The following is a 19,354-nucleotide window of genomic DNA, read 5'->3' as shown; positions in this document are numbered from 1 at the left end:
TTTACAAACTTCGACAGTTAGTAATTCTTGTGGAAATTGGAACTGGCGATGTCCCTTTGCTTAACAGTTAAGAATAGACTTCAGGTGAATTATACAAAAAATACCAAATACACCGTAAAACCATTTATTGCCAAACTAAAACTGTCGGACAGCGTCACGTGGTCGTTGCCACAACAACGGCTTGTGTAAAATAAAGCACAAAAGATAGACGATACAGCGGGCGGTTTGATACTGCTTGAGTGCAGTTAAATCCACTACACCAGTATTTATTTAGTTCATCACACACATTGCACGGTCAGGTAATGCAGTTGGTGATTGTGTCGGTTAAGAGAAGAACTAATTTGCATTACGGTAATGCCAAGCTCTTGACCAATCACCTCGATTCACGTGCTTACGCTGTAGCCAATCAGCATCGCTTATCACAAAACCGAGCAACTAATTAAAAACTAAAATCCCGCCTAAAACTGGAGAGCAGTGTCAGGCGAACAGTGACGTTGCTTCCGCAGAGCAAAACAATCGGTTCACGTGGTGTGCGGGGAGTTTTGTTTTAAAAAACTAAAATGTAACGAATTGTAAAAAATTAAAATGACTACGTTAAAAAATGAGGGCGCCATAGCCGACAATCGAATTGAAATAAAAAGGCAAAATATCAGTGTGGAGTATCAACAGATCGCACGAGACAATGCACCTTTTGTGCCATCAACCGAGACGTAGAGATGTAGCCTAAGCAATCGCCTTTGTAAATTGTGAGCTAACAAGCAAATCTATAATACGCCCTAAATCCACTTTAACTGCCGCCACGGTGGAAGAACTGCCCGTTCCAGGGTGATGAACCTGGACTGCAGCTGTAGAATGGAAATGGAGGTGTTTGTGGGGACAATTCGGGATTTCCGTACGGCGGAAAATGTGGTCCTTGGTTGGGTGGCGAGAAGAAGTTCTGTTGTGCATTCGCATGTTGACCCGGTGTAGGAATTCTCACCCCAAGTCCGAGCATCGGTGCGGCGGGAACAACGGCCACTGGTCCCGGGGAAGCAAAGAACTGGCCACGGGGTGATGGCGGTTCGCTGCCTGCGTGCTCTGAATTCGAAAATACGAGATTAACAACAGAATCGCAGATTCCCTGCTTTCAAAAAACTTTCCAAACTACTAAACAATAGTTTATGCCAAGATCAATTATTACCAAGCTTGTAAAGCACAACAACCTTTTTTTAATTCTGAAATTTTTAACCTTTAAGTCGTTTTTGCGGCATCTTCATAATGGCTATGACCATTCTACAAGGGCATTTGGTAATTCAAACAAAATTAGTATAGGTTTGACAAGAGCGTTGTACTTAATCCCACCAGGGTATACCTTTTGGTAATTAACAATCATTCAAATTCATTGCCTACTCACAAACTAAACCGTAAACACTACTATGTGCTATAACAAAAAATATACAGAGCGGTGCCAGACAGCCTGGTTTGTGTCAAATGTCAGCTGTGACAGTCCGAGGTACCAACAGATGTTGATGCTTGTGGCGTTTTTCCTGGTTAATTTGGAACTGCGCACAACGCTGGCCGTGGTTGCAATTTTCGTGTTTGAGTAAACCCTTTGTCGTGAATAGCTTGTGTAACTGGTAGACTGTATTTTCACTTCATCCAGATTTTATCTGTGGATTTGAGCAGCGGTTGCACAGAACAGCGTAGATTATACAAATCTTGCAGCTATTCGCACAGTTTTTTATTGTTTGGCGTGACGAATGGATTGTATATCTGCAGTGAAGAACGCAGTGCTTGAACTATATTGAATTGGACAGTCAGTGCTTGTAAAGATACAGCATGAGCGCTTCACCGACAACGACCCGTTGCTGTTGCAAAGGGAACATTCCACCCAACCTGCTGGAATACGTAAACAGTTTCGACACCAGTGCTGCCGAATTCGCGTGCAGCGTCCGCGCAGATAGCGACCTGATCCGGGTCGTCTTAACATGGACATATCCTGAGCGCTGCAGTCGTAACGAGAGAAGAAAACATCCAGAAAGAAAACAGTACATTTTTGGCGGGGACAATCCCAGAAGTCAATTTCCCAATACTCTTTCTGAACACGAAACGAAGAACGCAGTTGAACGAAATGTTCCACTGATAACTTCTAATCTTCACAACGGCTATGCAACAGAAGAAAACGGTTCCCCAAACTTTTCTTCGAATGGTAACAATTTGGTGGCGGAAAAACTCACGGAAAACTTTGCAGACGATCATAGTGGCGATGAATCCACGGTGTCTGTGTCTTCGCTAGACAGTGCCCGAACCAGCGACAATAACATCAAGAGGAGATCCAGTCGAATGAACAGCGTGGCGACCGACACTGAAGACGAGGTCGCCATTAAATGTGAAATGACGACGGATGACGAATATGCGGAGAGAAAGTGGGTGGATAGCGCGGAAATTAGGGAATCAAAAAAAGCGGAAAGCGTGCTAAGGTTGGATGAGGAAAAATCCGGTCCTTCGGTTTTTAACAGCTATTGCACCGTACCCCTTCCGTCGTGCAACAGCACAAGTCATACAGGAGCCAAGAAACAACAGAACTGCGAGAAACTCTCACCGGAATCAGCTTCTCGACTGGCACTTAGCCCCATAGCGGAGGCCACAGCTTCCGCCAACGACACAGACTACAACTCAGACACGACCACCGAAAACATATATGACGTCACTCCGGGTGATGATGACGTAGCAGATGAGGGGGTAAAAGAAGTGAGTGTGATAAGAGGCGAAGATGCCACGCCGCGGGAATGTCCCACGACAAGCGGTAAAAAGGTGTCAGTGGCTGTTTTCTCACTGAATTCAGGACGCGGGAAATCTCCGCCTCAGGTCGAGCGGGCAAGGGGAGAGGATTTCGTGAGTACAGGTATGTATTGAAATGACCTATACTTATACTATGGGGTGGCAAAATATTGTTCATTTCTGTTAACAGAAGCGCGACAAATGGACATTTTGCGCAGCAACCGAGCTCCCACATTAGGCGCTTTCCCTGGTTACGCCTTCAACAATGTTACAGAATCACAGCTAATCAAGCTTTATAAGGTAAAAAATGTCTGTACCACCGACTTTGTTAAATTTGTTTGACCACGCGCTTTTGCATTTAATTTTTCAGGAGCATATGAACACACTTCTGGTGGTGCGGGCTTCGAAATACAGATTGTCACAAAAACGACTCGACCAGGCCCTAATGCGATCGGGTAAAATTGACCCAAGTCACGTCATTGACGTATATTATGACGAAATAGTGATGGCAAGACCGGCATACGTCGTACAGGTAACCTATACTGACACCTTCCAGCATCGCCCAACTGCTTAAAAACACATCAGTTTATTTTAAACGTCGGCTTATACATAAAAAATCATTACTCTTGGTCTAGTAATAACCGTAATCCGAAAATTACACTTCGTTTTTATTAAAGTTCAAGCAAGAATTTGCCGACGACGTGATACATCTCACAACGATTGACGGCAAAGGCCCAAAGGGCATACTAAAGCTGAGTGAGGATAACGAGGTGTCGATGTCTAGACCGCAGCCAAAAATGATGGAAATAAAATGGCGGCCGGAGTTTGAATTTCTGTGAAAAGTGACCGACTCCAAACCGAAACAAGCTCTTAAAAATGATTTCAGACACGCAATGTGTTTAACGAGGCGCGAAACATCACGTTGTATTGTTTGATCTTCGTCAGTGAACTGCGATCAATTACGTGACGAACAGCGAAATCTGCTACTTGTTTTTCGAGTGAGTGTTATGCCAAAAATTGTACAAAACAGGTTTTCTTCTGATTATGAATAAATAAACTATGAGAATGAGTTTTATGGGTAAACGTTGTCAAACCCGACAGTTTGAGAGAAGCCATTCATGAAAATAAAATGTTTGAACAGTCTGAGATAATCAAGTACAAACCTAATGTTGTGCCGGGACTTCCAAAAAAATGATTCAATAAAACTTCCTAAAACTCACAAAGTCATTTCAGAATGAGATTGAATAGTCAACACAAAAATGTATTTATCAGCAATTACATTTCAAATGCTTCGAAATCAGAATTCACACGACGCTGTGTCATAAAGTTTAGCGTTTTCCAAGCAACAGCCACAAACAGAAACAACAAAGCAAGCGATAATTTTGAACAAGGAAAAACCGACCACGAACCTGCATTTTTTCGGTCCTTTTCGCGGGGCGAATTGCCAAACATCTGCGATTCGATTTGACTGAGAGTTGGCATGCTTTGTGGAGAGCTAACTTGGGCTATAGACCGTTGATGAGAGGCGCCAGCTTGGGCCTCGTTGCTTGGTGAATGAGACAACCGGTTTGGAGAGGGCATTGTAACATGCAGCTGTTGCTGGTTGGGAAACGGTTTCCATTTGCCCCCAGATTTAGCTCTAAGAAAGATGACATAAAGTTGTGGTGACTTGAAGGTTAGAAAATGTCAAAGTTAAGTTATTCAACGAAAAAGAAGTATTTTGTAGGAATGTACCAAATCTGCAAATTTTCTGTTTGGTCAAACACCGAGCATCTCACATTTATGTTCGGTGCAACGCGATGCTATCTAGGCTTGGCTCGGACCATCCCTAGTAATTTGTATAACTTTACGCTTGTTAAACGAAACAATACACTAAACTTGCAGCCTGGTGGACGAAGCATGTAAGTTAAGAATTTAGCATTGGCAAAAAAACAGCCATTATATGTTCCAATTATCACGTATAATCTTTAAAACCGCAATGTGATACAAAAAAAATTATAACAAACCTGATAATTCAGTAGCAGAAAAATACATGGAGATACGCTTTTAACAGTGTAATGAAATAACAGCACTCGAACTTTTCGTATTTCTATTGTCGACATTTTAACCAACCTGGAAGGCACGTGTTTGCCATTATCGTTAATCTGATCATGCCGATATCCCGCACTTGGAGATGGTTGTCCACTGGGTGTCGCCGCACCACTCGAATTTTTACGGGCTCGGGGAGTATTTTTGTTCGCTTGATCGCGGCTGTTGGTTGAAGGTGACGCATCAAGTCTGTAGAAAGAGATATAACAACATACTTAGACATACTTTGAAAGTTTTGCTGTAATGTTAGAAAGTATAAACTTACGGTAGCCGTTTGTTGGTTTTTCCGTATCGCTCTGCAGGACTCTGTGTATAAAATGAAATGTCTTAATACTACTTTATTTTTATGAATTTAACATAAAGCATGTATTTTGTGCATAAAGCATACATTCCGTACCTGGTTTGCAAGGTGATTATAAGAAGGACTTCTTCCCGTCTCGTACCTGAAATTCAAAAAATAAAAATAATAACAAGTTCTTTTAGTGCAGCAAATAATTGCTTACAAACATATTTACTGTAACTACGAGAATATCAAAAAATGCATGTAGTTCCACCAAGAAGAAAAAAACCAAACATAACTGCTGTTATTGCCAACCTTGCTGGTGCTATCAACCTTGCTGGTGTAGGTGGTCCGTGGTTCATTGGAGAATTGCGGTTCGCTGGGATGGGACGTCCACCCATTTTATTTGGGGATTCGCCGCTTATCTGACGCCGAGTCGGAACTTTTTGATTGTCTGTAACGTAATGCAAAAAAAATCAACAATTACAATCTAAGCCTAAACTAAGACTTTTAGCAGAAAAAAGTTTTCCAAATCGTTTTGCTTAGTCAGGATTCTAGGTATTGTGGCGTAACACATTTTAATAATTTCTAATGGTTCAAAAACTGTTTTTGACCTTCAAATTTCCCCGTTTTTACCTTGTAGAATTATTTTCTAAAGACTTTAACCCAAAACTAATAAAATCAAATTAGTCCATCCCAAAACGGTAAAGGTTTCCTGCGAAAAAAAACTAACCAACCTTCCTTTAGTGCTTGGCAATCTTTTTTGATGTGACCCATTTCACCGCAATAGAAACATTTAACTTCACTCATGCCATCCTCTGTGAAGAAAACTCATGTTAAATAAATAAATACACAACAAATTGTTATACACCCCCATCGAAATGACAACAACCAATACCATCAGCGTCTCCGTCCCTCTTTCTTCGTCGGCTCTTGGGGCAGGTTCTCACAAAATGTCCGATCTTTCCACAGATTCGACAACATCTGTCGTTCGGTGCTTCTTCCCCGTCCATTAGTGTCTTCGCATCAAAGAAGTAGCTCTGGCGAAACAACATGGTGATTATTAGCATTCAACAAGAGGTTGAGTTGCCAAAAAAATGAAAAAAGCAATATGTTGTAATGCGACTAAACAACTTGAGATTATCTGAATGAGGAACTGATGAAGCACAAATTATGAAAAATGCAAAGCATAGTGCCAGAGCATAATTACGTCTTATGCATAAAAGTTGCTTGACCGGGCCCTTTAAAGTTACTGAATGAGTCTAATTTAAGTTCATAAGCATTGAGAGTAAATTGGGTTTGAGAGTAATTTTCTGAAGTGTGTACCTGCATAAACAAAGTTGCAAATCTATCGGATTCTGCACTTGGGTTGCAGAATCAGAATTTGAGCCTTAGGTTTAAGAAATAGTCGAATTTACAGTCGGACTCGTCGTAAACCCTTAAGGCGGACCATAAACGGGTTTAAAGACGTCTTTGTAACAAAACGGCGTAACAAAACGTATTCCGGCTAATGTTTTAACTGATGTGCATTGGAAAGCTGCTGTCCATTTTTCATCTCGCAAGCAGAATTGACAACCGAAAACAGGCGGCGGCTTTAAAAAAGAATCGAGTACTAACAAGAGTCGCAGTAGGGCCTTACACATATCGACTCTGCAACCATGCGTGTATTGTTAGTAGCCGGAGCAACTCACCACTTCTCTCAGGTGAGGAATATGAGCTTTAGGGAGATTCCCGAAGTGTTGTCGCGCTTTCATGAAAACTCTCATGATGAAGTTTGTCATCTTTCGTGATACGCCAGCTCCCAAGTTGTGATTGAGATCAAACGGATCCTCGATTGAAATAAACTTTGAAGTCCACTCCTGTAGTCAGAGATTAGGTACTGTTAGATTTTTTCTCGTTTTTGTATTAAAAATGACAATCGATACGATGTAATTGCCTGGAATTTTGTCAATAACAAATGTTATGTTATTCATCGTTAGAACTTATTAATAACTGTTACCTTTTCAAAGGTTGTTAGTAACTTCTTCTGTCGAATACTGACAACGTGTTTCCTGAAGTCAAAGTCTTCAGTGTAAAATCGAATCATTCCGAGCCACAATTCACCGACTGTCTCCGTGTTTTTGCCCATTTCTGGCCAAACCCTCTCCTGTTCCACAAAAATGATATCATGAAAAAAACAATAGAGTTTAAAAACAAAAAATTTGGACACGCACAACGTTTAAAACAGGGTAAAATGTACGTCGTTTTTTCGATCGCTGGGGCAAAACAAGATTTTTTCTGCCTTTAACCAAGATCTCAATAAATAAAAAACAGGTGTTACGTATATTCCGCCATTTTATATACAACACCACATTTCAACGTACCACCATACAAGAGTAAATTATCAAGCAACATTCTGTGAATGTAATTTTAGTGCGGGGTGTTTTTCAATTCCATGGTTAGTGCGCTGGGATACAAAAAGATTGAAAAACAATTAAAATCCATGACCCAATTTGTACCGCGCTCCAGACAATGTCATTGCTTACTTATAGATCTGCAATAGAGACTCACCAAATCGTTAAGGTCGTCGAAAAACCACGAGTTCCAACCATCCACCACAACTTCCTTCGTACCGTCTGTATCCAGCTGTGTTATATCAACGTTAAGTTTACAAACATTGAAAATACAAATACAACTGGCAATAATTGCAACTTTTTGCACAGAGATTGAACGTCTGTAGCATATTTCGTTCAGTGTTATTAAAAATGGCCTTAAATATACTGACTTAGTATATATGTTTTGATTTTTGTTTCGCTAAACAGCAATTTTAGTGCTTTAACAAATCATAAAAAGTGCAGCAAGATCCCATAATTTTCCAATCATAACTTACTTGTTGCAGAACAGGCAATACAGCAGGAGATCGCTGTTGGAGAAAGAAGATCACCATCAGTGTGTACGCGTATGACGACAGAGAGCCACGTGACGCATCACCGATGTGACATCGCTTGACGAATGCCTTCATGACGTAACCGAGAATACGACAGCGTTCGTCGACGTTCGCATAACAAGAAAGCATCAGAGTGTTGCGCTGCGCCTAATACAATGTCCCAAATTCGTTATAGTGAGCATTGGTCAATCATGAGCCACCATTTTTTTCGCCGCGAGCCACCAAACTTTAAGGAATGATACGCAAAGGCCGCGTTGCTTACAAGCCGCAAAGCATGAGTTCAAAACTTGTGTCTGCAAAGCGAATCCGAGGGGTCACCAGGAAACTAAAATCATATTTTAAGTAAAGACGGTGCGACGGTGCGACGGTTTAACTGTTAAGTTATGTGTAATATACAAGAGTTTCCTCTACCGAACAATGGTCGTTTATGATATCACATGTGATAAATTATGGCAATATTAAACGTGATTTTTTAATTAATACTACATTTTGTTGTGGGAACTCTATTCGAAAATCAACTTTAACATTTAACTTAAGCTTTATTTCTTTTAGATTTTTGTTCAGTTTTGACCGAGTACGGTCGGTGGCCGGCTGGTAGAAATAAGGCCCGACTCCTGGTGTAAAAAAAATAAAGGCTCACTAGCAGATTGTACAGACTGATGTCTCCCTCCAAACCCGTAGAGCGATGTTCGAATTTCACAATGGGAACTTTAGCTGTGGTGATGGGGAGGATGCCACGCAAATCTCCGCACCTTCGCAGACAACGTGCAACGTCTTCGATGATCGATACGAAATCGAGACCCTGGATTGCAAAGATTGTTAAAAAAACAATTATCATAGGTACACAGTCTGCTAAAGATTTTATGTAGTAGCTAATAACGATTGGGAGTAAAAACTGTTTGAACGCTGCACTTTAACGTCACGCATGCATCACTATACGAATTTGATAGCGCTGTACGTTCTGTCGAGCACCAACCATCCCTTGTAATGTAAAATCCTGAATTTAACGATACCGGGTAGTCGAATCTTAACGTTTTTCAAACCGCATGCGAGATTTTAAAGTAACAAGACTACCAGCTAAATATATTGTGGGTTAAATATATTGACATCACCTAAAGCAGTGGTTCTCAAACTGTTGTACGCGTACCACTAGTTGGATGCCGGAGACTTTCAGGTGGTACGCGAGTAGCTTTCTGTGATTCCTAATTTAAGTCCGATCTAAAATAGCAACTGAACTGACCTAACTGATCAGCCCTGGTTTGGTTGAAACTCGTGTTTTGGACATTCTTTTAAAATTGCTAAATATGCTAGCCAGGGGTTGAGAAAGTGGGCTTATTTCTTGGTCTATCCATTCAAACAGGGTTTAGGTTTGGGTGGTACGCAGCGATAGAAAAAAATGTCAGGTGGTACGCGATCCGTACAGGATTGAGAACCACTGACCTAAAGGCACAACAATTGCCAAAACGGTTCAAATTCCTGAAAAACTCAACTCTCGCAAACATACCAGCTAAGTCAAAGAGTATTACACGTACAATTGAGGTGTTGTACAAAACATTTACCTCTCCGTTGTCGTTATTGTCGAGGGTGAGGCATATATCAAGATCGCTGCCTTTAAATCCGAAACCGTTCTTGGACGAGCCGAACAGTTGCATTGTGGAATGGGAGTTGTAGTTGTATTGCAGGTAACGTGTTAAGTTTGAGCAAATGTGTTGACGCTGGTTGAGTTCTTCACGACTAGGCATGTACAGACCTTAACACAACAAATATGTATATAGGATAACATTTAGGGTAACTTTTTTGATATGTGGTGTTTTGTGAAAAAGAATAACAGAAGCGGCGGGAATAAGTGTCAGCATGGACTGTTTGATTTGGAACTTATGCCGTGTACACTAAAAATCAAAATACTTCCAATGCCATGAAATGTAGCACAAATAACAGAGTTCAAAATATACAACTTTTTGAGAAATCGCTTCGTTTTAACAGTGCGTTTAAAAGTTATAGGACCAAAATGTAGGTAGTTTGTGTGATTGGCCAAAAAAGGGCCTCAACAACCCATTACAGTACTTTAGCAGAAAAATAGTTTTTACGACACTTTTGCAATATCACCCACCCATGACAGACTGCGAAACTCGATCAAGCATATCTCGCAGTTCAGGGGTCAAATTCGGGAGTGCATGGAGTTTGTGGGTTTGCACTTCATCTGGGCACTTCTCTCTCACGTGACCTTCCTTCTTGCACAATCCACAAACCACCACCGGGTTATTCCCCTCCGTGATGACGTCACGTGTGAACTTGTACTCGTATCTGGAATTGAGTTTGATTTTTAAAAATTGAAATCGACACAAAAAAAGCTAACTTATATGTGTTTTTTAGGAAACTTACATTATTGCACTTCCGTCTTCAACCTCTTGAGCATCCAGGTTTTTCTAAAATGTAGAAAATAATTGGATCAAACAGATAGTTCAAACGCAAAAGAAATGTACAGATAATCACCATGTTTTTTTAGTACGCGAACTACTGTTATAAATTCAGGTTTTCACTCTTTCACTTTATTGCTTTAGGGTAATGATGATGTTATAACAGAAAATGCGTATCTTACAACCAACTGTTTTATCAAATTTGGAATTCAGACCACCATGTCTTTATCGAATACGCAATTTTAGTGATTTTGCTAAGTACGCGTATAATGTGGATGGTGGGACAAAAATCAAAAAAGGTAATAATTCAACAAAAGTTACACCTGCTGGGTGGGAGAGTCGGGTGATACTGTCGCTTCGGTGAGGACATCTACACAAAAAAACACATAGTTTCAAACATCCATACAACTGTTTTTTAAATACGATTTTTGACGCAACAAGCTCATTGTTTTGAAAATTGTGGTAATGAAGTAAGGTACAAACCAGTATTGTTCATCTGACTTTCGACACCGTCTATCATTTCTGTGATCAGATCTTTTACGCACTTTTCTACAGATTGCTTCGTCATAGTAGCGGGTGCGATAATGTCGCGCTTGACTTGCTTGCGCGGTGAACCATGAAAGTAGAGAACTGCTGCTTTGAGCCGAGTCATCATGTACGAAAAGACATTCTGTGATTTAAAAAAAATGTTGTAAAGAAGCAAACTGGCGCTCATGACATTATAAGCGTTAAAATTATGTTTAACCCCAAAACAGAGTAATTTATGTGAAAGTTCAGTTTTTGCAGAAAAAAAAGATGTTTAGTCGTTAGCATAAAATTTGTAACCTTAGTTTTAATTTGACAAAAAATTGTTGGAAATTTTTACCTGCGAGTTCATTGATCGACAGAGATTGCGTTTAGTCGAGTACGGATCGAGTACAGCAACTCGCTTCTTACCCCAGTTTCTGTCCTCACGTTTGACGTCACTTGAATGACGCACTGAAATTATCTGAAGACAAAGGCAAAAGTAAATTTAATGTAACACAACCACATTTAAAACACCATTAACTACAAGTATATAAAATACAGAACGTACCAAATTTTCAATGTTGTATTCAAGAGCAAAGAATTTGAGCATCTTTAACCAGAGAAGTGCCACACCCTCGTCCCGCCCACCGCACTCCGCCATTAGCGAAACCGGCTTTAGAGGAGTCTCTTGACGTTTCTCTGACACGACGTCGGTTTGCTCGGACCGGCTGTCGGCGGAGTCGGCCGCATCGGTTCCATCGGTGGCTGTGGCATCCGGTTCGCTTTCTGACTCTTCACGAAAATTTTTTAGATGTGAAATCAGGCACAAAATTGTAAATTTAGCTGCTCTTGTGTTAAGTGTAAGGAACATAACTTTCATGAAGGTCTAAAAGTCGGTCATAGATATGCTAAGAATCAGTACATAACAGAGACGTACTACCACATAATTACATAAGTTTATCTGCCCTGTTTAAAGTTTAAGGCATGCCTTATAAGAAGTTCAAATCTCTGAAATATTGCAATATCATCTGCTGCAAACATTGGAACAGGCTAATAGCATTGTTTGAAGAAAAATCACATGCAAGCCAATAAAAAGGTAATACGTAGTACATACCATTCCCACTCTCTTCTGTTCCTTGTGAATTCACGCGATCAGCAGAGTTACAAGTTGGCGCAGGAGAAGGAATGTACCACAAGGTGTCGCCCTTGCTTACAAGCTGCGCACAATTCATGGACATGGACAAGATTGTGTCCATATCGTGTGGAGAAATGATCTGAAAATCGGGAAAAGATTATACAGTGAAACCAAAATTACCTGGCCATAGGTCAATACACGTACCAACCACACCAAAGTAAATACACAACTAATTTCCATTTTCATGTATTAACCTTACGGATTGTTGCAATAAAAACAGCTTATTTAATTCCAGTAATTAGCCCTGTACTGTTATCCGATTTCATTGAAACAAAAAATACAACTGCTGTACAGTTCGGTACAAACCTCGTGTAACACTGGTAAAAAGTTTTGCTTCTGCATGAAGAAGATTGTCATAAGAACGAATGCGTATGGAGGTAGCGACCCTTCGTGCTGTCGATCCAACTTGCACAGTTGGGCCCACGTCCGAAACACCATGGAAAGCTGCGAGAAAAATGTACGTCAGTCGATTTGGTATATCAAGGAGAGCTTTAAAGAAAATAATAGGTGTTATATTGTATTCAAATTTCAAGTGGAAGTGGTGTCTGATTAAATAATCTGCCTAAAATGCTTTTAAACCTATTTTCTGCATTTATAATAAACAAACGGAAAGTTACCTTACGCCTGTTTCATTATAACCTCTACAGGTCAATTTTTTTATAAACCGAAAAAGGTCTCGTCAAAAGTAACAATTAAACTCGAAATGGGGCCATATAGAATGCCATACTGCATATTAAATGGTTCAGAATAGGTCTTGGAGGAACCTGCCCAAAAAACACCAGCTTATGTGAACGAGAAAACAGCAACATGATAACACTGCCTGGGATACCAACGGTATTTAATTTTACATACAAATTTTCCTTACTTGCAGTACGCGGGGATCAAGAGCGGCGTAGAACATGAGCAGCCTAGTGGTGGTGATAGCGAACTCGTTGTTGGTGCTTAGTCGAATAGACAGAGAAGTTGCGACATCTGTGAATTCGATGCGAGGAATCTTGGCGCGAAAGTCGGCGTTGACGTCTTTGTACTGACCTGCGTCGCAAAACAAATACGACCTGAAGCCAAGCGAAACCACAGTATCTACATGCCTTTATGTGGTATGTTGTTCTGTCATTGAAACTATACATTCAATACACAAGAATAGGCGAATCAGGTTAGCACTGGAGTATTTAGGTGTCAATATATTTAGGAGATAGACTTGATCTTTTTTTGCTTCACTAGGCTTAGCAGTCAAAGCCTTATCACCAGAGGCATTGATGAGACAGGTTGAAAGAGGTACACTGTCTGCAGCTAACATAATGTTGTTTTTCTTATTGACTTGAGTTATGCAAGTTTACCATCTACATATGTATTGGTGGGGTTGCTAACCACAAAATGTTGAAAACCCCTGCACCAAAGCAGTGCTATCATATAAATTCGATTTTGTTCATTTGCAAATTGTGTGCATAAATTTTCTGGATAGCCTTTGAATACAGATCATCACAAAAGCTAGTCATTTACACAAAAATAAAGAAAAACATTTGAGCAGAAAAGCTGTGTACCTTTGGAACGCTCCAGGATGTCAAGAACTCTTAGGAGGGCATTAGGGGCCTTCATGGAGGAAGGATACTGAAGATCAACATTGATGTCACTTGATTTAAACCCAAATCCACTTATGGATGAACCATACATGACAACCATTGATCCTATTGTTACAAAAGAGACACACATTAAAGACATTTTCTGTGAAAGAATAAAAAATAAGACATTCATAAAAATGTGCATTCTTATAATGTAGTTCTGTTTTTTGTAGTGAAAGTAAACCACAAATGTTTTATATTTACAAAGATTCTATAATATAACAGTGGGAAAATCGTTTGACGAGCCATACGAACTTCATAAACTTATGGACAAACCTCTAAAAATGGATTGCAAAAAATTACCTAACAGCAATTGGCAAAAACTTTCCACTTTAAGCAGACACCATGTGTCATGTCAAAAAAAATTATTGCTTAAATGTGTACCATCTTTTTCAAAAAATGGTGTTATAATATGGTTGGATGTCAAACTGTAATCTGGAGCCACATTTAGAAGTTAAACAGGTTGTATGTTCCCCACCCCTGTGGCAGAGTTAAGTTATCTCACCTGTCATCTGCTTGCTTATCAGGTCATCCAGTTTTTGCACAACAGATTTTCGCAACTTCACATCATCAGCACTTAGCACAGCTCCCTTTAAAACTTTCTCAACAAGCAGATTTTGCAATACATTTAAGGCTTGTGGTGGGGGGAGGGAAATCTCCTTTAACATTTCATCCTACAAATATGATGGTAAAATAAAGTTTATGCAAATCAGAGTAGTTTTCTAAAAAAACATGCCCTTTGACCTAAAGGTTTCAAGCATGAGTTACAATACTTAGACATCATAAATAACTTTAAATAAATTTAGGACATTACAAAGCACACTACCCATTTAAATGCTGAAGATATTCATTTAGAAGTGTTAAGTAATAACCAGAAGACTACATGTCATTATACCATAAGCCAAAAAACTCTACCATTGATGACTATACCTCGACAGAGGTACATATAAATATCAATGAACTGATGCTGAACCGAAACAAAGATTAATTTGTCCAATTAAACAAAGCAATAAAGCAGAAATGTTGATCAACACAAATTCATGAAATGTCATATTATATCAGTAGTATTACTGTTGTCATAACAGGAACAACAACATTACATCAATGACAACCCAACAGTTTTCATGTTGACATAACAACAGAAAAGCACTAACCTGTTTCTTCTCTTTCCACAATTTTCGGTGTCGTTTTTCTTTTATGTGGCGGTGAGCAAGAATAACACTATCAAGATGGTAATTACACAGTTTGCACACAAACTTAGCTTCAGGAAATTGTGACGACTTCTGCCAAAAGCAAAACAAACCCATTGTTGCAGGCAGGAGAAGGGGTGATCTTTCAACAATGCATACAGTTCAGTGAAATACAAAAAAAAGCATCACATTTGTAAAGGTTACCTAAAAATGCATTGCACTGCAAGACATGCATTTATTAATTATTAATGTCTAATTTCAAATTGACCTTATACCATATAGCCACAAACTAAACACCTTTTAGATTTGCTATAAACAAAAGCAAGACATCATGAAATGATCTACAGTTGGACTAAAACCATCACCATTTCTTTCTTTTTTTGTGTGTATATATCAACTATATAAACAGGTGTATGTTTCTGTAGCAAAGATAAATTTAAAGTGATATCCTAAAGAAAATATTTGAGCAAAAAGTTGTGAACAACTGCTTTGAACTGCAGATTTATATGCAAATTAACCTTTTCCAAGGAAACAATGTAATCCCGAGTGAGTCTAGTAGCTGCCTGCTGAAGACCAAGTTGCTCTAGGTTCCCATTCGGAGCTGGTGGTAGTTGGTTGTTCACAACAACTACAAAATATTGATGATTGGTCACTTTTTTACATGTGGTCGTGTTACAAATAATGTAAAGAAATGGTTTATTACCTTGCTGGGTTTGGTTGGTTTTTATTTGGCTGGTGCTGGCCTCCTTAACACTATGATGTGTTTCTGATGTAGATTGGGGAGGTTTAGCCTCATTTGCTGCCTCTGCAGTTGTACAATGACATTTTAATGCATATTCAATGTAGAGTTACATAATCACATCAACATATACTGCCCAAAAGATTAGCAAAACTCAATAACCCCAACAATTGTCCACTAACTTATTTGGAAAGTATATGAAAGTGAAAATATAGCTGAATTACCTGGCATGGAATCCTTAATTTTTAAATCCTTTGTTTTATTTACTAGGCCCAGAATGTCAACCTTCTTTTCTTCAATTGGTTGTTTTTGTTCAGTGCTGTTTTTGTTCACACTGCTTCGAACTTGAAACAATAAACCTTTGAATTAGCATTTAACATAGATTTACACATTGATTACAGATACCATATGCTGACAGAATCATAATCTAAACATGAAGTCAGTTTATTTTGCAACACAACTTTGATTTTGCACACTTGTACCATTGTTGACTTCATCTTTCGGCTTTTTCTTTTTTGGTCTTTTGTTACGCTTTCTTTTCCCATTCTGACCAACTAAAATAGAAGACAAACAAATATGTGAATTATAGTTTACCTAACTGATACAATATTGCTACCTTCATCCCCATTAGTGACAGGTGACTGTGATATTCCACCCAAAGAAGCAGAGCTCTCTGGAAGTACAAGGGCCATGTATTATTGCAGTTTGGAGTTAACAACTGACTTCATTTTTAAATGCAACACAAATTGCAACATACTTTTTGGGTCTTTATCTTTAACACTGTCCTTAGCATCAGATGTTGGTTGACTTGGTGTCCAGTTGCTACAAGTTTAGGAGGATAGAGTTAAATTTACTGATATTTACTTAAAAATATCTTCATGGTTTAAATACCCAATTTGAAAATTTAGGTTAATCGTACAACTCCATATATCCTAAAACTTTTCAGCATTAAATAATTTTTATCTTTATGTAACTTTTTTAATTACCTTGTAATTGCTTCTGCTGAATGGCTTATCCGAACTGGTACATCAACTGGAGGCGATATGGCATGATCTAAGGAAAATAAGAGGCCAGACTCACATATTGAGTATAGTAGCAATACTGTCAGTAATATTAAAAACACTGATTACCTGATTTTTGTCGTAAGTTCTGCTTGATGCCATTTGGTTTTCCATTGGGAAAAAGTTGTTTAAACACATCAGCAGACTGAGAAGGCTTGTCTTCAGTGGGTTTGGGCTTGAACAGGGAGTCAATTAATGTGCCAGTCTGCCTTGGTGACTGCTGGTTTCCAGACTTTGAGGATGGATGATGAAAGTTTCTTCCATTGAATACTGGTCTGTCTGGAGTCAGCGCTTTTCCTTCATTTCTGGTGTTTGAAAATTTTGGAAACCGGGGCTGTGAAACTTTCCCACCTAAACAATACAGCTTTAATTTACATTACTGTTACAAATGTACATAAGGTTTTGCTGTATAGGCATGATTTACACTTTGCAAACATCTCACTTTTTAAAGTTCTTGGCTGAGATCCAATTGGGTCTGTAGGAAGAAAACCTTTTTCTTTTTGTAGAGCTACTACACCATTGGGTGTTTGATGTCGATCAGTTGAAACACTCCCGGGCCTGAAACAGCAAAATAGTGACTAAAAACATTAAAAATCCCTTTGAAGTGTTTTTGACAGCAAAAGCATTGAGTACCAGTGTTCTAGTCACTGACTGTATTAACATATTCTGTATTTGAAATGTTTTATTTGCAGTACTTATAAAACACCAAAAGTACCAATCAAACTTGCTTTACCAAAGAACATGCTGTTTTAGAGGACACATAACCTGAAAATCACCTTGTCTTAGATTTAGCTTTTTTGTTGTTAAACGGCTTTTTGTCATGATGTGAGTTTCCAGAATTTTTTGCTTGTGGGTTTGCATCTTTGGTCTTTGTCTCTTGAGATGCTGTTGGGCCCACAATCACATTGCTGCGACCAGACATCTTTTATTTTAATTTGTTTAAATTGTTGTCATTTAATTACCATATTGAATTGAGAACCCAACTAACAAATAAAAATATTTTGCATCGTGCATCTGTCTTACGATCAACAAGGAGGTCGCTTGCTATACATTCTGAGAAATACAAGTTGAACTCAAAATAAAAATACTTATGGGAGAGAATTGGTTAAACAACTTTTAACCAAGGCAAGCGCTGACGCCGACTAAGTGGACCTGCAAAGTTGACGCAACACCGGCAACATAATGGGTGAATCCAAAGTATATACAAAACACTTTGGGTGAATCGAATCGAAACAAAACTCGAATACTCCACTCGAGTCCGCGTTTCCACTTTTTCACCCACAGCACTCAAGTGTCAATCATTTTTGGACCACTTGGGCGCGATAACGATAAAAAAACTTTTATTTTGCAAATTAATACTGAAAACAATTAATTTATTGGCTTTAGGTGTAGGTTGTTTAAATTTTTTAATTCACATACTTCCATTTTTTTATGCATATTGCATTGATTCGAATGATATTTTGAAAACATTTACGACATTAACGAGTTGTACGAGTACCAAAATCCAAGCAATTTTGTATTGTTTGCAGTATATGTAATTTTGGTATTGCATTTCCCTAAAGCTGGATTTTGAGAAAGTACTCTTTTGGTAATATCATAAATTTAATGCTCTAAAATATTTGTTCGCATATTAGGTTTTTCACCTTGAGGTTATTTACCGAAATGGACAGAATTTAAATCACATTTGAGAAAAACATGTATTATGTATTTGTGTGGTCTTTGCAAAAAATTGAATACTCTTGACCTCGTCAGGCAGATTCTGCAGAAAATTTGTAGGATTCTTCACATTTTGGTCATAAATGAACTACAAATATTTTAACCGCTAAGGACAAAATTTGTGCACTGATTTAAAAAGGTGTGTTTTATTATAGTTGTTTCAATGTGATAAACCTTATATTTGGAGCATTATTTTGTAATTTAGAAGCGGTACTCAAGTCAAAAATCTAATTGGGTGTTTTAAAACTTTGCTGGTTCTGTACAAACAGTTCAGAAGCTATCCTTTTCCCAAAATCTATTAGCATAAAGCATTTTTTTTCCAAAACATTTTGTGCCACTAATACTTACATTTAGTATTTTTGTATTGTGTAAATAAGTAATAACTGGCAGAAATGGACAATACAGACAACTTTTAAGATCTGTGCTGGACTTTTTGAGTTTTAGACAAGATTAGTTTTAGATACATACAATCACAAGATGGGTTATTCCGATCATCCTATTAAAACCACTAATATAGAATGATTGTATTATGTAAACTCAATAGTCTGACATGGTATTCCGCCTAAGACACAAATTCTGAAAGTCACTTCGCGGGCAGCACAAAAACTTTTAAAGGGCCGCATGTTTGACACCCCTGCCTTATATGATAAAAGCAACCACTTAAGTTTCATGAAAACTATTGGGAAAACATTTGTAAAATAGAGTAATTTTTGTTATTTTATACATTGGACTAACTCTGAAAATAACCTAATTCCCAATGAAAATACAACAATTTGTAATTGTTATCTGCAGCAATTGTGAAATTAAATCTTTAAACCTGCTTTTGGTAAACACAAATTTATTTCTTTAAAAGTAA

General features: G+C 38.5%; 1 protein-coding gene and 1 pseudogene across 3 annotated transcripts; one reads left to right on the top strand and one right to left on the bottom strand.

The window, feature by feature from the left end:
* Positions 1–110: 110 nt before the first annotated feature.
* LOC145222297 (terminal uridylyltransferase 7-like) lies at positions 111–17,830 on the bottom strand. 2 transcript variants are annotated; one of them, XM_080088396.1, is made up of 36 exons: positions 17,559–17,830; positions 17,225–17,340; positions 16,852–17,133; positions 16,708–16,774; positions 16,479–16,543; positions 16,338–16,394; positions 16,204–16,275; positions 15,946–16,065; positions 15,686–15,787; positions 15,501–15,610; positions 14,947–15,075; positions 14,298–14,466; positions 13,715–13,858; positions 13,039–13,205; positions 12,480–12,617; positions 12,093–12,252; positions 11,547–11,770; positions 11,337–11,459; positions 10,955–11,141; positions 10,795–10,841; positions 10,437–10,480; positions 10,165–10,358; positions 9,614–9,804; positions 8,695–8,856; positions 7,998–8,201; positions 7,679–7,753; positions 7,128–7,274; positions 6,820–6,987; positions 6,027–6,168; positions 5,866–5,946; positions 5,444–5,582; positions 5,246–5,291; positions 5,114–5,154; positions 4,873–5,037; positions 4,170–4,399; positions 111–1,077 (listed from the first exon to the last, which is right to left on the bottom strand). In XM_080088396.1, exons 1-36 carry the CDS (start codon positions 17,702–17,704, stop codon positions 788–790), a joined length of 4,944 nt encoding a protein of 1,647 aa, XP_079944522.1. In that variant the 5' UTR covers positions 17,705–17,830; the 3' UTR covers positions 111–787. The 2 variants fall into 2 exon arrangements, with proteins under 2 accessions (XP_079944522.1, XP_079944523.1); XM_080088397.1 differs by having other exon boundaries at positions 5,462–5,582; positions 17,559–17,800.
* On the top strand, positions 1,552–3,830 carry LOC145222300 (uncharacterized; annotated as a pseudogene). The gene is made up of 3 exons (XR_013859309.1): positions 1,552–2,884; positions 2,951–3,292; positions 3,438–3,830. The product of XR_013859309.1 is annotated as an uncharacterized LOC145222300 (transcript).
* Positions 17,831–19,354: the final 1,524 nt, after the last annotated feature.

This window comes from Phallusia mammillata, chromosome 4 (assembly GCF_965637545.1).
Source record: "Phallusia mammillata chromosome 4, kaPhaMamm4.hap1.1, whole genome shotgun sequence".
Lineage (NCBI taxonomy): Eukaryota > Metazoa > Chordata > Ascidiacea > Phlebobranchia > Ascidiidae > Phallusia > Phallusia mammillata.
The sequence above is the reverse complement of the archived record's forward strand: the minus strand, read 5'-3'. Positions and strand labels throughout refer to the sequence as shown.